At 42.4% G+C, this 22884-nt stretch overlaps 1 protein-coding gene across 1 annotated transcript in view; it reads right to left on the bottom strand.

Annotated features, from left to right (window-relative positions):
* Window positions 1-1173: 1173 nt before the first annotated feature.
* The window catches only part of LOC128684959 (ras-related protein Rap1-like), a 67025-nt gene continuing 45314 nt past the window's right edge, over window positions 1174-22884 (bottom strand). Inside the window, exons 2-4 of the mRNA XM_070098803.1 lie at window positions 12711-12884; window positions 12032-12237; window positions 1174-2887 (exon numbers count right to left, since the gene is read on the bottom strand). Of these exons, the coding sequence (XP_069954904.1) occupies window positions 2591-2887; window positions 12032-12237; window positions 12711-12884 (677 nt within the window). The 3' untranslated portion in view covers window positions 1174-2590. The remainder of the gene's footprint in view (window positions 2888-12031; window positions 12238-12710; window positions 12885-22884) is intronic.

Genomic DNA, 22884 nt, shown 5'->3' with positions numbered 1-22884 from the left:
GCAGCAGCAAGTTCAGGCAGGCAGCAGCAGCAGTGGCAGCAACAGCAACAGTGGCAGTACCAGTAGCAGCAGCAGCAGCAGTGCAGTACAGCAGCAGCACAGTGGCGGCAGGCAGCAGCAGTGGCAGCAATGGCACAGTGGCAACAGTGCAGAGGCAGCAGACAGCAGCAGGCAGCAGCAGCAGCAAGGCAGCAGCAGCAGCAGCGGCAGCAGCAGTGGCAGGCAGCAACAGTAGCACGTAGGCAGGCAGCATGCAGCAGCGGCAGTACAGCAGCAGGCAGCAGCAGCAGCAGCAGCAGCAGCAGCAGCAGCAGAAGGCAGCAGCAGCAGCAGCAGCAGCGGCAGCAGCAGCAGCAGCAGCAGCAGTGGCAGCAGCAGCAGCAGCAGCAGCAGCAGCAGCAGCAGCAGCAGCAGCAGCAGCAGCAGGCGTGGGAGCAGCAGCAGCAGCAGCAGCAGCAGCAGCGTAGTAGTAGTAGTAGTGGTAGTAGTAGTAGTAGTAGTAGTAGTAGTAGTAGTAGTAGTAGTAGTAGTAGTAGTAGTGGTAGTAGTAACAGTAGTATTAGTGGAAATAATGATAGTAGAACTATCACTAACATTTATTATTTATTACCATCTCGCTACAGTTTTATTTTACTAAAACTCGGAAGTCAAAAAAAAAAAATGGCAGTCGACTCTTAACTAAAATTTATGATCAGAAATTTTCAAGTTACATTACTGATTATTTTTTTTTATAAATCCTGCTTTAAAAAAATTACTATTAAAATTTATCAGTAATAATAATTTATTATTATTAGTAATTATTATACAGTATTCATTTCACATTCGTGTGTGAATATCAATCAGAAAAATAACATCCAGAGAGAGAAAGAAAAATAGTCTGACTGATCATAAAGACATACACATATACACATAATAATAATTTATAAACCAATTCCAAAATAATAATAATAATGACACCAGGGATTTTTTTTTCGTCACGTCCTGTGGAATTAATCCCCCACCAAGATAATCTCAAAAAATTTTGATTTAGTTATATTTAAACTTATTAAATTTATATATATATATATATATATATATATATATATATATATATATATATATATATATATATATATATATATATATATATATATATATATATATATATATATATATAATGTCGAAAAGTGGGTCTGTTATGTTCTTTTATCATATTGTGAAAGCTTCCCTTATTATAACATGTTAAAGAAATCCTTATTTACTAATATTATTGCTTAAGGTCCGTTTATGGCTTCTGTATCAACAGTGACGCATATAATATACTGTTTTTTGAAACACGTGGAAAGAGTCTGGGAAGTGGGTCATGCCATTTATTTATTGTCGACACTGTTTTCTGTTGCGCTGTTTTTTATATGTTGATGTCTCGTTTTTCTGTTGATCTGTTTTTTTTTCATGTTATTCCTTCTGTTATTAAACTGCATTTATAATCATGTCAATGCAAATGAAGCATCAATTTATTCACACAAATCATACATTTTTTTTCTATTCACTGTATATTTTATACGTATTCACTTTGTACAAAATTTTTGTCTCACAATCCGTGTGCTGTGCACCGTGTTTTTGTCTGCTCAGGCAATCTGTTTTCTTTAACTTTCCATCCAGTAGGTCACTGGGAAGGGGCAAAAACTACTGCAAGATTTTCTACTGATACAACTTGCTTTCTCTTCACACACGTTTTCTATTAATATAAGTTTTTTGTTAATATAACACGTTTTCTATTAATATAATACGTTTTCTGTTAATATGACACATTTCCTTTTAATATAACACTTTTTTCTACTCATACAACACGCTTTCTCTTCATATAACACGCTTTCTCTTCATATAACACGCTTTCTCTTCATATAACACGCAGGAAGATAGAACGTCAATGTTTTGGTTCTCATTTTAGAGTTTATAAGAGTTTAATAACGTCCCTTAAACCATCCACTTCAAAACGTGTTTTATAAGTTGTTTAGTATATGCTACCAATATTATGATTATGTACTGTACATGTATAAGACATGTCAGGTGATTTTTTCAAGAGCTTGTGCACTCTTATACATGTGATAAATCTATTATGGGGGTAACTGGCATGTTAAACAAAAGTAATGCATCTACCGTGCATGTGGTATGCCTGTTATGCATGGGATATACATCTATTATGCGGGTGATACTTATTACGGGTGATACAACTGTTATGCAGGAAATAAATTGGCTGTTCGTGGGATATAGATGTGCTATACACATAAGATGCGTCTATATAGTGTATACAGTATACACCTGCTGTGTATTTTCTCCATTGCCTCTACACTGTTGTCTCCACTATTACTGCTATCCATGGTATATAAACCTTGGTAATTGATACTGATAAATTGGTTTAATAAGACACGTGAGCAAACACAGGGCTATGTTTATTAAAAACGTTTCGTTCCTGGGACTGAAACGTGATTAAGATCCCTGGACCGAAACGTTTTCTAATAAATATGTCCAAATGTTTGCTTACGCGTCTTTTTAAACCACTGTCCATACAGCCAAGATTGCTACACCACTACCACCGTTCGAAATTTCCTTACAGTATGACACACTTTTCCTGGCGCGGGTTGAGTCTTCTTCCACTTCCAGGTCCTGTAACGAACCCGGAGCCGCTACTTTCCCCGTCCTTCAGCGACTCCGAACCCGACTTGTTGGCGTTGTCGTCGTCAGGAGTGTCCACGTCGCTAAGGGCACTTCCGGCACGAGAGATGCCGGAAACGGTTGCCAGGGTGACGTTAGAAGCTGTTGACATAGCGCCCGACGACTTCCTACGAGAGGTGATGGATAGGTCACTGAGGGACATCCGTAAACGCGAGCCCCGCCTCCCTTTCTTCTGTAAACAGAAACAAAACAATATTTTAAAATGTAATCTGTTACCGGGCATCACCACCCCTGCGGCCCGGCCTCACGCCAACCCTGCTAAATTGCAATAAAAGAAATATGAAAGACAGAGAAGGCTTGCAATTCTGCTAGAGTGCACACTCATATGACAGGATAGTAGCACCTACCACGATGGAGCACTGTAGCAGGTCTACTGGCCTATGCTAGGCAGGTCCAAGTCGCCCACTGGCCTAAGCTAGTCAGGGATTACTTTCAGTCGACTGAGTCCCTTAAGATCCGACCTACAGCGATCGACGAAACTGTTAATATCTTCCCCCTGCCTTTCCATTACCAAGTTTGACCAATGTTTTTGTTCTCTTTCTACCTGGAACCACGGTAATTAGTGCTAATCTTTCATGAACTGGATCTATCAGGTCGAGGGGTGAAGCCCCACGGGAGGTGACCAGGAGTAGGGAGTGTGAAGTCCTTTGTAACCTCAAGGGCAAGTACCTTTCACGGCCTCTCAGCTCTGTAGGCTTGTGAAGAAATTGGGGGAGAGGCGTGGAGGCCTATATATAAACCCTGGGAAGCAGTTAAAAATCCCCCCCCCTCCCCGTAAATGACAAAATTCCCGGTGGTTCAAAAAGACACGTGAGCAAACACTAGGACATATCAGGAAACGTTTGGGTCCTAGAACCTTGGTCACTTCTGAACCCAACGTTTCGATTCTGGAACCTTGATCACTTCTGAACCCAATGTTTTCTAATAAATATGTCCTAGTGTTTTCTCATGTCTTTCTAAACCAAGGTTTATACCAAAACCCCGGGTACTTATTTACTGCTAGGTGACCAGGGAGGCCAGCAGATGTCAGGTGGCTAACACCTAGGCACTTACTGCTAGGTGACCAGGGAGGCCAGCAGATGTCAGGTAGCTAACACCTAGGTATTTCTTTACTGCCGGGTGACCAATCCAGGAATGGAACTCTGGGCCTTTCATTGTCAGTCGAATGTTTTAACAATTAAAGATAGGGAGGAAAGAGGAAGATACATTTTGTAAGAGAGTAGAGGGTTTGAGGATTGTTGGAGAGAGAGAGAGAGAGAGAGAGAGAGAGAGAGAGAGAGAGAGAGAGAGAGAGAGCACTGCAGCCGTCGAGACAATAGTAGTCAGCCCATCAACCAACGACCACGGATCAAAACCCAAGGCACCGGGTTCAATACTTGGCAGGGCCGAACGTATAGTCACGTCTCCTAACACATGCTGGCCCTGTTTACTTAGCAATAAATAGGTTACCTGCGTGACATCCATGTGGAGAGGACCTAAGGTCCGATAACAATAATAAAAATAATCTATATTTATACAGGTACATGATACAACTTATAAAGACCTAGCTGATATCAAATGGAAATATATATATATATATATATATATATATATATATATATATATATATATAACACTGATCTCTGGATGAAGGAGACTCAAACCTACGAACCTTGGAACAAGGTACGCAGTGCTTTACCAATCTACCCACAAGGTATTGGTCCAGTGGGGGTAGATTGGTAAAGCACTGCGTACCTTGTTCCAAGGTTCGTAGGTTCGAGTCTCCTTCAGCCAGAGATCAGTGTTTGTGTATATTTCGCCTGCTCTTGCGAATTCCTTGTATATATATATATATATATATATATATATATATATATATATATATATATATATATATATATATATATATATAACGTGAATCGTATATAGCAAGGGACATTGAAAAATTTGAACTCTATATAACAAGGGGAACATAAATAATGGGGTCTTACATAAGACGGGGGACTGCAATAATAAAAATGAGGACTCTTATAACAAGGTTGCTAGTGTGTAGAACACGGAAGCAAGGGTGAGTAGTAGGATGAGAGGATAATCATCAGTTAGAAGACGGGGAGAGTGAGGGGCAACGATAATAAAGGAAATTGATGATGACATGGAGCTGGGCGAGAAAGAGAGAGAGAGAGAAAGAGAATATAGTTAGTCAAGGAACGTAAGTGCCTAGTGACCGTGGTACTGTAGGCGAGATACGTTAAGAACATTCATCGAGCAACTGATTTAGCGATAGGCTAATTGTTTTTTTTAGATGTATTGGTTTCAGCCGAGTCATTAGGTCTGCATTTTGCCTTCACACTAATATCAGCAATACTTTAATGGTCTGAAACTAGACCTGCTCCCCCCAGCAACTACAGTCACACTGGGATGGTCCAATAGTGGAGAACATAGCCTCAACAATGTTTCAGAGTGTGTCAGGGAAGGATAGAGCCCGCCTCCTGGCAGTGAGAGCCCCTCACGCAGGTAAATTTCTGTTGGCTGTTCCTAACTCCAGCCTTGGCACACGCCTAGACCCACAGACCATCCGCATTGGTGTTGCCCTTCGAATTGCCGCTCCTATTCTCGCTGAATAGGGGCGGCTGCAGACCGATTCAGGTACCATGTCTTGTGTGCCATAAATCCGAGGGAAAGATTGCAAGACATGAGAAGGTTAATATCAAGAGGAGCCTCACAACAGCCGGATGCCTAGCAATGAGAGAGCCACCCCAACTATGCAGAGCTGATGGCAGCCAAAAGTGTCCAGATGGTATCACCCTTCAAGCCGGGACAGACGGCAGGCAGGTGTTGTGGGACTACACATGTGCATCTACCTTGGCTGATACCTATTTCCAATACACCAGGGAGGAAGAAGGGGCAGCCACCAGCTTCAGGGAGTCCCGAAAGTCTAGAAAATATGAAGAACTTGACCATCATTATGTGTTTGTTCCCATAGGCTCAGAGACCCTTGGCTCATGGGGAAAGAATGCATCTAAGTTCCTTAAGGAGCAGGGCAAAAGACTCATCAGCGTAACTAGGGATCCCAGCGACTCAGAGCTGCTGTTCAGAGGGGAAATGCCTGCTGTATCTTGGGCACGCACCCTAGCTCTGAGGCGCTGTATGAGATTTTCGCATTATAATCATTGACAAACACGTAATAATATGCACTAGACATGTATCTCATATAAACCTCATGTAATGTGTGTGTGTGTGTGTTTATATATATATTATATATATATATATATATGTATATATATATATATATAATATATATATTATATTATATATATATATATATATATATATATATTCTAATATCTGTATACCCACAAGACTTATAAAATAAATTGTTATGTATGTAATCCCTAAAAAAATAGTGGAACATCCCAGTTGTTGGCAAACATGATTGTTTACCTCCGTTTTCTTCATTGTTTACCCAGGCTCCTGATTGGTCGGTGAGGGCTCTCCGTTTTCTTTATCTGGGGAGACTGTTATACACTAAGTATTTCTTGCATTTCCGGATTATTAATGTGCAGCAGCACGGAGTCGGGAGCGCTTCTGTGTGATTAATTATTTTTAGCGGATGAGTAATTATGTAGGTGGGTGGGTGGGTGTTTGCAAAGTTGCATACAGCAAGCTGTGCTTGTTATGGTTAAGTCTTAGCTCCTGGCCCTGCTTTTTAAGAAGCAATCGACCGGCTATTTTAGGATTCCTTATCTCTTTGGCCTTTCACATACTTCTTGAAGATGGCTTCTACTTCTCATCCCGCTCATTTCTCTCTTAAGCTACCCTTGAAATGAAGAAATCTTTCCTATAGTCATTGTGAAATTAGATTGTTAGCATAAATCCATTCTTCATGACCTCTCATGTCAGTCTCACATCAGCCATATCGCCAGTGATTCTGAGTATTTTGTATGTTGTGGTTATATCCTTGCTGATGCTTCGTTGAAATACGTTAAGTTCATATCGTTTAGCCTTTCTAAACATTACATACCCTTGTCTGGCTACGAACTTTGAGACTGTTTCGAACATTAGTGCGTTTGATTAGGTGTGGGCTGTAAACTGGTACTGGGAACTCGACATTTGACTTGACAAACACTGTGTATAGTCTTTGAAAGATTATTTACGTCCCTGAAAGTATTTTTTTTTTATGCCTTCCAACTGCATAGGCTCTACACACTAAGAAAGAAGTACTGCTATCAATTTATATATGCTGAAAGTTGACCTTATATGTTAGGGATTAAAAGTTGTCTTGACTGGTGGCGAAGCTCTCGCTTCACACGGCCACAGTCCGGGTTCGATTCACGGCGAGGGTAGAAACATTGGGCGTATTTCCTTACACCGGCTGTCTATGTTCCCCATCAGTAAAATGGGTACCTGGGTGTTAGTCGACTGGTGTGGGTCGCATCCTGGGACAAAACTAACCTAATTTGAGCGAAACGTTTTGCATAACAAGTGGCTTTCTATATAGTAGTATGTCATTGATGTCAGCTATGGTCTGTATACTTTGTACATGTACTTATAGAAATAAAGATATATTATTATTATTATTATTATTATTATTATTATTATTATTATAAGAACTTGCATACAGCCTTAATGACCCTCGTGTAGTCAGTAGATTTTAACCCTTATTAACCAACTAGTTTTCTGTACACTGCCGATATGAAGGGGCTAATGTCTGTCTGACAACTGTGGTAGTCAGCCCTTGTGCTTTCACCTTTTTGTGTGTGTGTTCGTAAGTTTATTCAGGTACAGAAGGGCCTGGAGCTATGAATCGACCCCTGCAACCATAATTAGGCGAGATCATACAGTTACATAAATTATCATACATAGCACCATATTTATTTCCATTTGCGTCTTTGTAATATCTTATTTAAATCTTAAAAGTTAAAATACCCAAGTAACTCCTTAAAACAATTCAATGTGTAGGGTAATGGGGGTCATGACTCTACTCTTGACCCCTAAGTATGGTAGGGTTTGATGGAACCTACCATTCTTAGTTTTTAATTAGTCTCCCCTCAAGGGAGGTTCCTTGATGCTGGTGGGAGGCTCTTGATCTAGGGAATTGGATCTGTGCTCCAGTTCCCTGAATTGAGCCTGAATACCTTCCATTTCCCCCTCTCCCACTTGCGCTGTATAACCCTACGGGTTTAGCGCTTCCCTGCCATTAAACTAAGTAATTAGTCAGCATGTTTGCCTCCGCTACTGTTTCCTGCAGCTCATTCCACGGGTTTATTACCCTGATGAGCGTCATGCCGGGTCTTGTATTTCACCCCAGGCCGCCTAAAGCTGGTGCTGCCGTCTTTTTCGGGTTGTCCTGGGCAACTTTCTGTGTTACTATGATAATTAGATATATAATTGTATTTACGTGTGCATATACCTGGAGGTTACCTGGAGGTTATTCCGGGGATCAACGCCCCCGCGGCCCGGTCCATGACCAGGCCTCCCGATGGATCAGGGCCTGATCAACCAGGCTGTTACTGCTGGCCGCACGCAGTCCGACGTATGAGCCACAGCCCGGCTGATCCGGCACTGACTTTAGGTATCTGTCCAGCTCTCTCTTGAAGGCAGCCAGGGGCTTATTGGCAATTCCCCTGATGCTTGATGGGAGGCTGTTGAACAGTTTTGGGCCCCGGACACTTATGGTGTTTTCTCTTAGTGTACCAATGGCGCCCCTACTTTTTATTGGCGGCATTTTGCATCGCCTGCCCAGTCTTTTACTTTCGTAGGGAGTGATTTCTGTGTGCAGATTTGGGACCATTCCTTTCAAGATTTTCCAAGTGTAGATTATGATATATCTCTCCCTCCTGCGTTCCAACGAGTACAAGTCAAGTGCTTCCAAGCGTTACCTAAATATACTTATTCAAATCTAGAGTTGGTTCCAAGAGACTGTGTCGCTCTATCTTGGTAGACAGTAGGGTGGCCGTGGCCCGTAGCCTGGTAAGCTACGCTCTCCCTTCATATACTGAGTATCCGTGGTTCGATCCCCGGGAAGGGTGAAAATATTGGGCGTATTTCCTTACACCTGTTGTCCCGTTCACCTAGCAGGCAAACAGGTACCTGTATATTAGTCGACTGGTGTAGGTCGACTAATATACAGGTACGCACTGATTTTCTTGGGTTATCCTGGGTGGCTAACCCTCTGGGGTTAAAAATCCGAACGAAATATTATCTTTCCCTGATTCACGAAATCGTAATGACACGATTGCAAACAAACCATACCACGGCGGGGTTAGAACCCGCGATCAGAGAGTCATACAACTCCAGACCGACGCGTTAGCCACTGGGCCAGCTAGCCACAATAAAATTCATGCAACTTGGTATATTTATGCACCATAGGAAGGTAGCATAGGCCACCACTGTGACCACTAGAACAGAGTATACTACAGACTCTGGCCATAGAATAGAGCGGAAAAATAATATAAGGGACCTGGGAGTAGTAATGTCTGAGGATCTCACTTTCAAGGATCACAACAGTGCCACGATCGCACGTGCAAAGAAAATGATAGGATGGATAATGAGAACTTTCAAAACGAGAGATGCCAAGCCAATGATGATCCTTTTCAAATCACTTGTTCTCTCTAGGCTGGAATACTGCTGTACATTAACATCTCCATTCAAAGCAGGTGAAATCGCAGATCTAGAGAGTGTACAGAGATCCTTTACTGCACGTATAAGTTCTGTCAAGCACCTTAACTACTGGGAACGCTTGGAAGCACTTGACTTGTACTCGTTGGAACGCAGGAGGGAGAGATATATTATAATCTACACATGGAAAATCCTGGAAAGAATGGTCCGAAATCTGCACACAGAAATCACTCCCTACGAAAGTAAAAGACTGGGCAGGCGATGCAAAATGCCCCCAATTAAAGGTAGGGGCGCCATTGGTACACTAAGGGAAAACACCATAAGTGTCCGGGGCCCAAGACTGTTCAACAGCCTCCCATCAAGCATTAGGGGAATTGTCAATAAACCCCTGGCTGTCTTCAAGAGAGAGCTGGACAGATACCTAAAGTTAGTGCCGGATCAGCCGGGCTGTGGCTCGTACGTCGGACTGCGTGCGGCCAGCAGTAACAGCCTAGTTGATCAGGCCCTGATGCATCGGGAGGCCTGGTCATGGACCGGGCCGCGGGGGCGTTGATCCCCGGAATAACCTCCAGGTAAGGTGGGTGAGAGTTGGAGACTGTGGGTTTTATGACTCTGATCGCGGGTTCTAACCCCGCCCATGGTATGACTAATCTTGCCCTACCAGCAAGGCATCTCCCATCCCACTTCCTCACTAGGCTTAGCGTAGGCTAGCATCAACATGCTGTCTTTATACCCAAATAAATCCTAAGCCTCTCATCCGAAGACTATAATTATACACTAAATAAATATTTCCTAATATCCTTGTTTCATTTATTTTAACTTCCATATGAAGCCACTGGCGCCTGAGCCTCGCTATTCGAAATGTCTATTAGTCAGGAGTATTTTGTACGTCGTGGTTGTGTCGTGCCCCCCATCCCCCCCCCCGTTACCAAAGTTATCCAAAGTATAGATGAAATTATCAAATAAATCAATATATAGAATACAAGTATAAATAAGTCAATATAAGTATAAGTAACACAAGCAGTTTGAGTATGAAACTCTGCGGGTGAGTGGAATCCCTGGGAAATGTGTTTAAGAGCGACCCAAAGAGGATTGGAGAGGAGTTACCAGGCTTCAGTATTTATTGCAGAAGTTTATTGCTGATTTTATCTTGAGGTTTACTTCTTCCTCTTCTTGTTCTGTTCTTATTTTTTCCTTCCTATTTTCTGTTTCTTCTCTATACTACTACTACTACTACTACTACTACTACTACTACTACTACTACTACTACCACTACTACTACTACTACTGCTACTACTACTACTACTACTACTACTACTAATAATAATAATAATAATAATAATAATAATAATAATAAAATAATAATAATAATAATAATAATAATAATAATAATAATAATAATAATGGAAAATATTGTATATTTTCTCGAAAATATAGTGTATTTTTGTATGTAAATTAGTGAAATACATTGTACTTAATAAAAATGAATTTGGTAAATAAAAAAGGAACCAGCAACATGGTTAAGCGTCACTTGGGAAGAGACGCCATGTTTTGAACTGGGACAGACGAGGGTCAGTGAAACGGGAAGAATATCTCGTAGCTCTGGAGGTTATATATGGTTGAAACCTTTCAAATAGGAGCAGAAATTGTCGGAGTTACAGTCCTACAGAATATGAGAAACCAACGACTGAGCAGGACTTCGAAATTAGATGGGAAAAGGGATAAGAATTACACCATCCCCACAGATAAGTAATGTCTTTATATATTGAAATTCTGGCCAATAGTTTCTTCATATTTTAGGCAGGGAGTTGTGGATGACACACCAAGTTATCTCCAGACAAATTGGTGAGTGTTATTAATATAAAGTCCCCTTCTGATATATGAATGTGTATATGTATTTAACATACAGTCTATATAATTTATATTAATAGTTTTACCAGACTTACTAGTGATGTTTATTTCATTTGGAATTAATATAGGTCCAGAGTGACTTGTGGAAGTATGAGTGGTAGGTTAGTTAGTTAGTTAGTTAAAGATTAGCCGGTATTCTCCCGGCCCGGGCCTTTTCCAAGTGGTGGCCCGGCCTTGGCTCCCTCTTTAGGGAGTGTCTGAGACCCAAGTCTCCCATGGGAGGAGGCAAGTGCCTCCTCATCTTTGGGACCAACTGTCCCCAGGCCTAGCCACAAGCTAGGCCTCTCTGGTCTGCCATCCCCGCCCCAAGGGGGCTAATGGGAATGACAGTCTTATGAGCTAAAGGCTCGGACTCAGGCACCTACCCTACCCTAGAAGGGTTAGGCATGGTGTCGATCTGAGTGGTAGGTATTCGAGGGGAGACATTTTCTGGCGACCTAGAATGTTTAAAAATTCCTACATGTCTCTATAACATTTGATAAGGAATAATTATCTTTGTTACCAATTACTGGTATGTACCTTATGAGGTTCATCCAGGTAATTTTAATATTCCACAATAATAATGAAGCCTGGTCACAGACCGGGCCGCGGGGGCGTTGACCCCCGAAATCCTCTCCATGTAAACTTTTCAGGTATTGCTATTTTATTTCATAATCATTATCATTACTATTATTATCTAAAAATATAATACGATGTTAAGAGGAACGTGATCGATGCAGTAAATTTAATAACCCAGCAACACACTGCTTATCCAATATTCAATATCGCTTTTACAAGACCGAAAAAAAATCTTTAATTTCAAACTGACCTCCTCCTTGCTGATGCCGAAGGTGAGTACAAGTAGTTCCTTGAAGACGAGGGTGACGTTGAGGTTATATTTGGCTGAGGTTTCAACGTAGGCGGCGTTGGGCATGACCTCTGTGGCGTAGGCGTTGGCCTCCTCCCAGCTGACCTCTCGCTCTGCTGAGAGGTCAATCTTGTTGCCCACCAGCACTGTGGGTACGTTGTCTAGATCTGAAGGAAGGTGGATGAGAGCTTGTATGTGAGAATGAGTGAGAGTGCGAGTATGAGTGCAAGTGTGAGACCGAGTGTGTAAGTGTTAGCGAAATAACTGAGAAAATGCATACTGGAATATCAGAATAAAATACATATTTTACTCCCGCAAATTATCGCAGGGGCCGTGATGCCGAAGGAGGGCTCTTGATCTAAGGAACTGGAGCTGCCATTCCTTTCCTTGGATCAGATTTGATCACCTCTCATTCCCCAGGTGTTATAATGACCCCCAACGGTGTCATTATAACACCTGGAGTCATAACACCCCTCCCCGCGGGTGATTAATTTTATTAAGAATATAATAGTTACCCATTTCACCCATTAATATGTATTTTATATATATAATATATATGTATTTTAAGGTCTCTCCCTGACCTTTTAGGTCTCCCCATGACCATTTAGATCTCCCCTTGGCCATTTACTGTAGGTCTCACCTTTGACCTCCGTAATCAGGGTCCAGAGGGCCTGAGCTTCATAAAAGCTCTGTTCACTGTTCACAGCAAATACTATTACGAAGGCTCGTCCAGACCTGATGGAGAGTTCCCTCATAGCTGGAAAGCAATGTGAGCCGGATGTGTCCAGTATCTCCAGCGAGTGGAATAACCCATCTGGAAGGTAGTTAAGGGGATCGTTAGTGAGGGTTTTTGGTTTGGGGATTGTAAGGGCAGTCTGGGGATCGTCAGTGACGGCTGTTGGGTATTTTAGGGTCATTACTGGTGGCTAGTGGGGGTTATTGGGTAGTTTAGGGTCGTTAGTGAGGGTAATTGGTAGACTGGGATTGTGAGGGTGTTTATATATATATATATATATATATATATATATATATATATATATATATATATATATATATATATATATATATATATATATATGCAATAAGATCACAGTAAACAGGTGATTTCAGAGTATGCAAAACAACCACTATGAAAGAATAGAGAAGTTCCAAGCGCTTTCGTGACTACTCACATTATCAAGGAACAATTGTTCCTTGATAATGTGACTTGTCACGAAAGCGCTTGGAACTTCTCTATTCTTTCATAGTGGTTGTTTTGCATACTCTGAAATCACCTGTTTACTGTGATCTTATTGCATATATATATATATATATATATATATATATATATATATATATATATATATATATATATATATATATATATATATATATATATATATATATGTATATATTTATATATATATATATGTCGTGCCGAATATGTAAAACTGGTCAATTAGCAAGAACTCACTTAAAATTAAGTCCTTTCTAAAATTTTCTCTTATACGTTTAAAGATATATTTTTTTCATTAATGTTGATGTAAAAATTTATAATTTTGCACCAAAAGGAACTTAGAAAACTTACCTAACCTTATTATAACAAGAACAATTTATTTTAGCCTAACCCAACTAAGTATATTTTAGATTAGTTTACAATAATTTAATACTAAACAAACACAGTGAAATATATTTTTTTCGTTAGGTTCAGAATGATTTTTGCGAAATTATTGCACACACAAATTTTCGCTTGTCCTATATGGCAAGATGAATGTTGCTATTTAAGCCAAGATCGCAAGTTCTGCCTATTCGTGGATGTAGTGCGGATGACAAGAAACAGATGATTGCTGATGTTATGAATGAAAAGAAGTTGGATGTCCTGGCTCTAAGCGAAACAAAGCTGAAGGGGGTAGGAGAGTTTCAGTGGGGGGAAATAAATGGGATTAAATCTGGAGTATCTGAGAGAGTTAGAGCAAAGGAAGGGGTAGCAGTAATGTTAAATGATCAGTTATGGAAGGAGAAAAGAGAATATGAATGTGTAAATTCGAGAATTATGTGGATTAAAGTAAAGGTTGGATGCGAGAAGTGGGTCATAATAAGCGTGTATGCACCTGGAGAAGAGAGGAATGCAGAGGAGAGAGAGAGATTTTGGGAGATGTTAAGTGAATGTATAGGAGCCTTTGAACCAAGTGAGAGAGTAATTGTGGTAGGGGACCTGAATGCTAAAGTAGGAGAAACTTTTAGAGAGGGTGTGGTAGGTAAGTTTGGGGTGCCAGGTGTAAATGATAATGGGAGCCCTTTGATTGAACTTTGTATAGAAAGGGGTTTAGTTATAGGTAATACATATTTTAAGAAAAAGAGGATAAATAAGTATACACGATATGATGTAGGGCGAAATGACAGTAGTTTGTTGGATTATGTATTGGTAGATAAAAGACTGTTGAGTAGACTTCAGGATGTACATGTTTATAGAGGGGCCACAGATATATCAGATCACTTTCTAGTTGTAGCTACACTGAGAGTAAAAGGTAGATGGGATACAAGGAGAACAGAAGCATCAGGGAAGAGAGAGGTGAAGGTTTATAAACTAAAAGAGGAGGCAGTTAGGGTAAGATATAAACAGCTATTGGAGGATAGATGGGCTAATGAGAGCATAGGCAATGGGGTCGAAGAGGAATGGGGTAGGTTTAAAAATGTAGTGTTAGAGTGTTCAGCAGAAGTTTGTGGTTACAGGAAAGTGGGTGCGGGAGGGAAGAGGAGCGATTGGTGGAATGATGATGTAAAGAGAGTAGTAAGGGAGAAAAAGTTAGCATATGAGAAGTTTTTACAAAGTAGAAGTGATGCAAGGAGGGAAGAGTATATGGAGAAAAAGAGAGAGGTTAAGAGAGTGGTGAAGCAATGTAAAAAGAGAGCAAATGAGAGAGTGGGTGAGCTGTTATCAACAAATTTTGTTGAAAATAAGAAAAAGTTTTGGAGTGAGATTAACAAGTTAAGGAAGCCTAGAGAACAAATGGATTTGTCAGTTAAAAATAGGAGAGGAGAGTTATTAAATGGAGAGTTAGAGGTATTGGGAAGATGGAGGGAATATTTTGAGGAATTGTTAAATGTTGATGAAGATAGGGAAGCTGTGATTTCGTGTATAGGGCAAGGAGGAATAACATCTTGTAGGAGTGAGGAAGAGCCAGTTGTGAGTGTGGGGGAAGTTCGTGAGGCAGTAGGTAAAATGAAAGGGGGTAAGGCAGCCGGGATTGATGGGATAAAGATAGAAATGTTAAAAGCAGGTGGGGATATAGTTTTGGAGTGGTTGGTGCAATTATTTAATAAATGTATGGAAGAGGGTAAGGTACCTAGGGATTGGCAGAGAGCATGCATAGTTCCTTTGTATAAAGGCAAAGGGGATAAAAGAGAGTGCAAAAATTATAGGGGGATAAGTCTGTTGAGTGTACCTGGTAAAGTGTATGGTAGAGTTATAATTGAAAGAATTAAGAGTAAGACGGAGAATAGGATAGCAGATGAACAAGGAGGCTTTAGGAAAGGTAGGGGGTGTGTGGACCAGGTGTTTACAGTGAAACATATAAGTGAACAGTATTTAGATAAGGCTAAAGAGGTCTTTGTGGCATTTATGGATTTGGAAAAGGCGTATGACAGGGTGGATAGGGGGGCAATGTGGCAGATGTTGCAAGTGTATGGTGTAGGAGGTAGGTTACTGAAAGCAGTGAAGAGTTTTTACGAGGATAGTGAGGCTCAAGTTAGAGTATGTAGAAAAGAGGGAAATTTTTTCCCAGTAAAAGTAGGCCTTAGACAAGGATGTGTGATGTCACCGTGGTTGTTTAATATATTTATAGATGGGGTTGTAAGAGAAGTAAATGCGAGGGTCTTGGCAAGAGGCGTGGAGTTAAAAGATAAAGAATCACACACAAAGTGGGAGTTGTCACAGCTGCTCTTTGCTGATGACACTGTGCTCTTGGGAGATTCTGAAGAGAAGCTGCAGAGATTGGTGGATGAATTTGGTAGGGTGTGCAAAAGAAGAAAATTAAAGGTGAATACAGGAAAGAGTAAGGTTATGAGGATAACAAAAAGATTAGGTGATGAAAGATTGAATATCAGATTGGAGGGAGAGAGTATGGAGGAGGTGAACGTATTCAGATATTTGGGAGTGGACGTGTCAGCGGATGGGTCTATGAAAGATGAGGTGAATCATAGAATTGATGAGGGAAAAAGAGTGAGTGGTGCACTTAGGAGTCTGTGGAGACAGAGAACTTTGTCCTTGGAGGCAAAGAGGGGAATGTATGAGAGTATAGTTTTACCAACGCTCTTATATGGGTGTGAAGCATGGGTGATGAATGTTGCAGCGAGGAGAAGGCTGGAGGCAGTGGAGATGTCATGTCTGAGGGCAATGTGTGGTGTGAATATAATGCAGAGAATTCGTAGTTTGGAAGTTAGGAGGAGGTGCGGGATTACCAAAACTGTTGTCCAGAGGGCTGAGGAAGGGTTGTTGAGGTGGTTCGGACATGTAGAGAGAATGGAGCGAAACAGAATAACTTCAAGAGTGTATCAGTCTGTAGTGGAAGGAAGGCGGGGTAGGGGTCGGCCTAGGAAGGGTTGGAGGGAGGGGGTAAAGGAGGTTTTGTGTGCGAGGGGCTTGGACTTCCAGCAGGCATGCGTGAGCGTGTTTGATAGGAGTGAATGGAGACAAATGGTTTTTAATACTTGACGTGCTGTTGGAGTGTGAGCAAAGTAACATTTATGAAGGGGTTCAGGGAAACCGGCAGGCCGGACTTGAGTCCTGGAGATGGGAAGTACAGTGCCTGCACTCTGAAGGAGGGGTGTTAATGTTGCAGTTTAAAAACTGTAGTGTAAAGCACCCTTCTGGCAAGACAGTGATGGAGTGAATGATGGTGAAAGTTTTTCTTTTTCGGGCCACCCTGCCTTGGTGGGAATCGGCCAGTGTGATAATAAAATAATAATATATATATTTATATATTTATATATATATATATTTATATATTTATATATATATATATATATATATATATATATATATATATATGAAGCTATTAATAATATAACCATATTTATGTAAATAATTTAAGGATATAAGATTAATAAACTTTTAAAACTAATAACGTATTAATTTTTTAAAGGAGGTGGACCGTAAGCCAGGGAAAGGCCTCGGTCAGAAGGCCAAAAGCTCCAGTAGCGCCGGGTCACCATCTGGAAAAGACCCGGGCCAGGACAAGACCAGCTCCAGTGGCGGGTCATTAGATGACTTAGACCCGCGTTAGGAAACACTTGTCCTGTTTCCGGACGGAACCTATCTTACCTAACCTATTTATTTGTAAGTTCGATGGACGTTAAACTTATTGTAAGACAATTTGTATATACTCTGATGAGTACACTCTGTGTGTGTGAGCATAAGAACATAAAAAAGAAGGAACACTGCAGCAGGCCTACTGGCCCATACTAGGCAGGTCCAAGTAGGTAGGCATTAGCCACCCAACCAATGGACTATTATTTCCAGGAAGGGCTATAATCCACTTTGAAGGTAGTTAGAGCTTCTTAATGGGAGTTGCAAAGCAGTTTGATGTCGTTAAGATAAGTTGGGTCGTATTCTACAGTCGTTAGCGAAACTGGGTATTCGCCGCTAAGGTATATTTAATATAGATCTGGCAGAGAGGTTATATACACCGATGTGTATCTCGGTGTATATACGCTGATAGGTTCTCATCTCTTAGTGTATATAGGTTGATAGGTGCTCTTCGGTATCTCTCGGTATATATACGTGACTATAATAGTCTTTATGGGTGACTAGTAGTCTTTAAGGGTGACTATAGTAGTCTTTATGGATGACTATAATAGTCTTTTGGGGGACTATAGTAGCCTTTATGGGTGCTATAACAAGCTTTTTGAGTAACTATAAGCTTTATGGGTGACTGTAATAGTCTTTATAGTTCATTATAGTTACCCATAAAACTTAGGGGTGACTATAATAAACTATGGTTCGTAATTGGTAACCCAAAGTTTCGCTTAGTAGGATTCAGTCGAGTACAGAAGAGTTAGCAGAAACCTATTGAAGACTGAAGCAGCCTACTGTGTAGGCGAAACGTTTCGGAATAAAGATACCCAACTGTTATACATGTCTTTCTTATCAACGATTAGGATAAATATATTTCACTTATCTTTACGGGAATGAATCTAACCAACTCACTTTGTTAATTATGTGTCTTGTAAAATGGTGCGAGTCGGTCCGAAACACGTCGTAAGTTCCTATGTGCGGGTTATTTGTGTATTGTTCCAGTCACGGTATTGTGACTGGAACAATACATGTTTAATTGCCGCTAGTGGTGATGTTAAACGTAACAGCCAAGCGAGAAACAATTATGTTATGATGTTCAGACTGGGTGGTGCAAATTGGGGGGTTTTAGTGGAGTTTGTGACGTCAATGGGTCGTTTTCTGTTGCCCGGGGAGACACAGTAATGTGGTTGTCTTCATTGTTGACTCTTATTAGTTTATAGTGTGCGTGTGTGTGTTAGTTACCATTTTGTCCTAGGCACATGTCGATTAGACACTAGGCCTGTTGTGTGTGTGTGTGTATCCTCATTCACCTAGTTGCAGGGGTCGAGTCACAGCTCCTGGCCCCGCCTCTCCACTGATCGATACTAGGTCTCTCTTCCTGCTTCATAAGCTTTATCATACCTCTTCTTAAAGCTATGTATGGAGCCTGCCTCCACTACACCACTTTCCGACAACTCTGTGACTGAAGAAATACTTCCTAATATCCCTGTGATTCATCTGAGTCTTCAACTTCCAATTGTGACCTCTTGTTGCTGTGTCCCATCTCTGGAACATCCTGTCTCTGTCCACCTTGTGTGTGTACTCATCTATATGTGGTTGCAGGGGTCGATTCATAGCTCCTGGCCCTGTCTTTTCACTGACAGCTACTAGATCCACTCCTTGGTCCACGAGCTTCATCATACGCTCCACGAGCTTTATCATACCTCTTCTTAAAGCTATGCATGGATCTTGCCTCCACTACATTACTCTCCAGATTATTCCATTTCCTGATAACTGTGTGTGTGTGTGTGTGTGTGTGTGTGTGTGTGTGTGTGTGTGTGTGTGTGTGTATGTGTGTGTGTGTGTGTGTGTACACAAAATAACAGAAGATTTACCACTGCGTGTCAGTTTTCTTGTCTCATTTTCCATCTCTCTCGTCTGACTTTATTCAACATTATTCATTTCCAATTATTGCCCTAAATTCCAACTAATTTATTTAGCGCAGTTATACACAAATTCACCTTTTAATAAAAGACACAATTCTTTACAAAAATAACCCGTAAATAGAATGAACCTTGTGACGACGTTTCGGTCCGACTTGGACCGAAACGTCGTCGTGAGCTTCTGTCTCTTATGTGCGGGTTATTCGTGTGTTGTTCCATTCACGTTATTGTGACTTTTTTATTCTTCACGTAATTTTCCAATTGATTTTCCGATAAGCGATATATAGTTACATAAAGAACATTATGTGTCGACCAGCCTCAGACCGGTGACGCCATGGTTGGCTGGGTTTGAAGCCTATCGGATACACGAGTCTCGTTAAGACACCACGCAACGTATACATCCCAATCAAGGATACTCTGATCCTCAAAATATTGATTAAACTCTCAGTGTATATGTGTAGATACACCGAGAGAAACCCTTCGGTGTATATGGAGTGAGAGAAACACGGTTGGTGAAGAACGTGGGTGGACAGTGATAAATGGGTAATATATGTATTTTTTATGCTCCTAGAGGCGCTAATAGCCAATTTATGTGCCTACAGGTGGAAATAGACAATTTTTGTACACACCTTCATGGGAAATAGTCAATTTTTACGCGCCTACAGGTGGAAAACAATAAGTTTTTTTTTATGGGACTGCGTTGGATCCTGGAGGTGCAAAGTATGGTGACTGGAGCACTCTGAAGGAGGGATGGAGGTGGCTGGTGCACTCTGAAGGAGGGATGGAGGTGGCTGGAGCACTCTGAAGGAGGGATGGAGGTGACTGGAGCACTCTGAAGGAGGGATGGAGGTGGCTGGTGCACTCTGAAGGAGGGATGGAGGTGGCTGGTGCACTCTGAAGGAGGGATGGAGGTGGCTGGAGCACTCTGAAGGAGGGATGGAGGTGGCTGGAGCACTCTGAAGGAGGGATGGAGGTGGCTGGTGCACTCTGAAGGAGGGATGGGGGTAGCTGGAGCACTCTGGAAGGAGGGATGGAGGTGGCTGGAGCACTCTGAAGGAGGGATGGAGGTGGCTGGTGCACTCTGAAGGAGGGATGGGGGTAGCTGGAGCACTGGAAGGAGGGATGGAGGTGGCTGGAGCACTCTGAAGGAGGGATGGAGGTGGCTGGTGCACTCTGAAGGAGGGATGGGGGTGGCTGGAGCACTCTGGAAGGAGGGATGGAGGTGGCTGGAGCACTCTGAAGGAGGGATGTAGGTGGCTGGTGCACTCTGAAGGAGGGATGGAGGTAGCTGGAGCACTCTGGAAGGAGGGATGGAGGTGGCTGGAGCACTCTGAAGGAGGGATGGAGGTGGCTGGAGCACTCTGAAGGAGGGATGGAGGTGGCTGGAGCACTCTGGAAGGAGGGATGGAGGTGGCTGGAGCACTCTGAAGGAGGGATGTAGGTGGCTGGTGCACTCTGAAGGAGGGATGGGGGTGGCTGGAGCACTCTGGAAGGAGGGATGGAGGTGGCTGGAGCACTCTGAAGGAGGGATGGAGGTGGCTGGAGCACTCTGAAGGAGGGATGGAGGTGGCTGGAGCACTCTGAAGGAGGGATGGAGGTGGCTGGAGCACTCTGAAGGAGGGATGGAGGTGGCTGGAGCACTCTGGAAGGAGGGATGGAGGTGGCTGGAGCACTCTGAAGGAGGGATGGAGGTGGCTGGAGCACTCTGAAGGAGGGATGGAGGTGGCTGGAGCACTCTGAAGGAGGGATGGAGGTGGCTGGAGCACTCTGAAGGAGGGATGGAGGTGGCTGGAGCACTCTGGAAGGAGGGATGGAGGTGGCTGGAGCACTATGAAGGAGGGATGGAGGTGGCTAGAGCACTCTGAAGGAGGGATGGAGGTGGCTGGAGCACTCTGGAAGGAGGGATGGAGGTGGCTGGAGCACTCTGGAAGGAGGGATGGAGGTGGCTGGTGCACTCTGAAGGAGGGATGGAGGTGGCTGGTGCACTCTGAAGGAGGGATGGAGGTGGCTGGAGCACTCTGGAAGGAGGGATGGAGGTGGCTGGTGCACTCTGAAGGAGGGATGGAGGTGGCTGGAGCACTCTGAAGGAGGGATGGTGGTGGCTGGAGCACTCTGAAGGAGGGATGGAGGTGGCTGGAGCACTCTGGAAGGAGGGATGGAGGTGGCTGGAGCACTATGAAGGAGGGATGGAGGTGGCTGGAGCACTCTGAAGGAGGGATGGTGGTGGCTGGAGCACTCTGAAGGAGGGATGGAGGTGGCTGGAGCACTCTGGAAGGAGGGATGGAGGTGGCTGGAGCACTATGAAGGAGGGATGGAGGTGGCTGGAGCACTATGAAGGAGGGATGGAGGTGGCTGGAGCACTATGAAGGAGGGATGGAGGTGGCTGGAGCACTCTGAAGGAGAGATGGAGGTGGCTGGAGCACTCTGGAAGGAGGGATGGAGGTGGCTGGAGCACTCTGAAGGAGTCCCGATCATTATATTCTCGTACCTCTGGAAAAACATCTAGGGAGCGAGTAATGGTAAATACTTTTTTTTTCAATTTCCCTGCCTTTATAAGAGACGAACTGCGTGTTAAAATGAAGCAATAATAATAATAATAATAATAATAATAATAATAATAATAATAATAATAATAATAATAATAATAATGATAAATTACGTTGGTAATTTTAAGAAAGATTTATATATGTACACAAAGCCTTCCAATATTAGTTACATAAACATAACACTGACAATTAAAATTAATATCATCATTGTATAAACATTCATAACATTAATTATGATATAAATGGTGCCATTAACTCGGATGAAAATAGAACTAGGGGAGAGAAAGAGAGACAGAGAGAGAGATTAAGAGAACAGGTGAAAGGGTAGAGGATAGATAATTAACTTTGCCTCTCTGCCCTCTTTTGTATTTGTTTGTCTCCCTTCACTTATTCTCCCTGTCTCCTCCCGTCTCCTCCCCCCCCCTACGTCATCTCTCTTCCCATCTCTCTATATCGCTTTCTCTTTCTTGTTATCACTCATCCCTATCTTCCTCTCCTTCTCTGGCCCCAGTCTCTTGTTCCTTTCTCCCTCTTTTCTTGTCCCGTCTCTCTCTTCCTTCTCCTCTGTCCCGCTGTTTGTCCTCATTGGGATAATTCTCCACGAGTTCCTGGGTACTTTCAACACAGTGGTGGAGAGAGAGAGAGAGAGAGAGAGAGAGAGAGAGAGAGAGAGAGAACGAAGGATGTCCGAACTATACCATCTCTTATTATTATTATTATTATTATTATTATTATTATTATTATTATTGGTTTTATATTTACGTGTGTTTTATTCAGTAGGGGGAAAGATCTAAACCCGTACGGGGTCATTCATTATCCGGGGAACGGGAAGTAGTCGGGTTAATATCGGAGGAGCAGCTCCAGTTCCTTGGATCAACAGCCCTTCACCCCACTCTTGAGTATTCTAGGGAATAAAATATTCCTGATTGGTGGTGAACAGTGTTGCCTCCCGTAGATAGACAGATAGACTTTTTACCTGATGAACCAACCAGCCGTACGTTACGATGTGACGTCAGACGTCCTTATGGTCTGACATCACGTTTATGCATCAAAGCAGTTACCCTTTTCACC

The sequence above is a fragment of the Cherax quadricarinatus genome, chromosome 5 (assembly GCF_038502225.1).
Source record: "Cherax quadricarinatus isolate ZL_2023a chromosome 5, ASM3850222v1, whole genome shotgun sequence".
In the NCBI taxonomy this organism is placed as follows: domain Eukaryota; kingdom Metazoa; phylum Arthropoda; class Malacostraca; order Decapoda; family Parastacidae; genus Cherax; species Cherax quadricarinatus.
The sequence above is the reverse complement of the archived record's forward strand: the minus strand, read 5'-3'. Positions and strand labels throughout refer to the sequence as shown.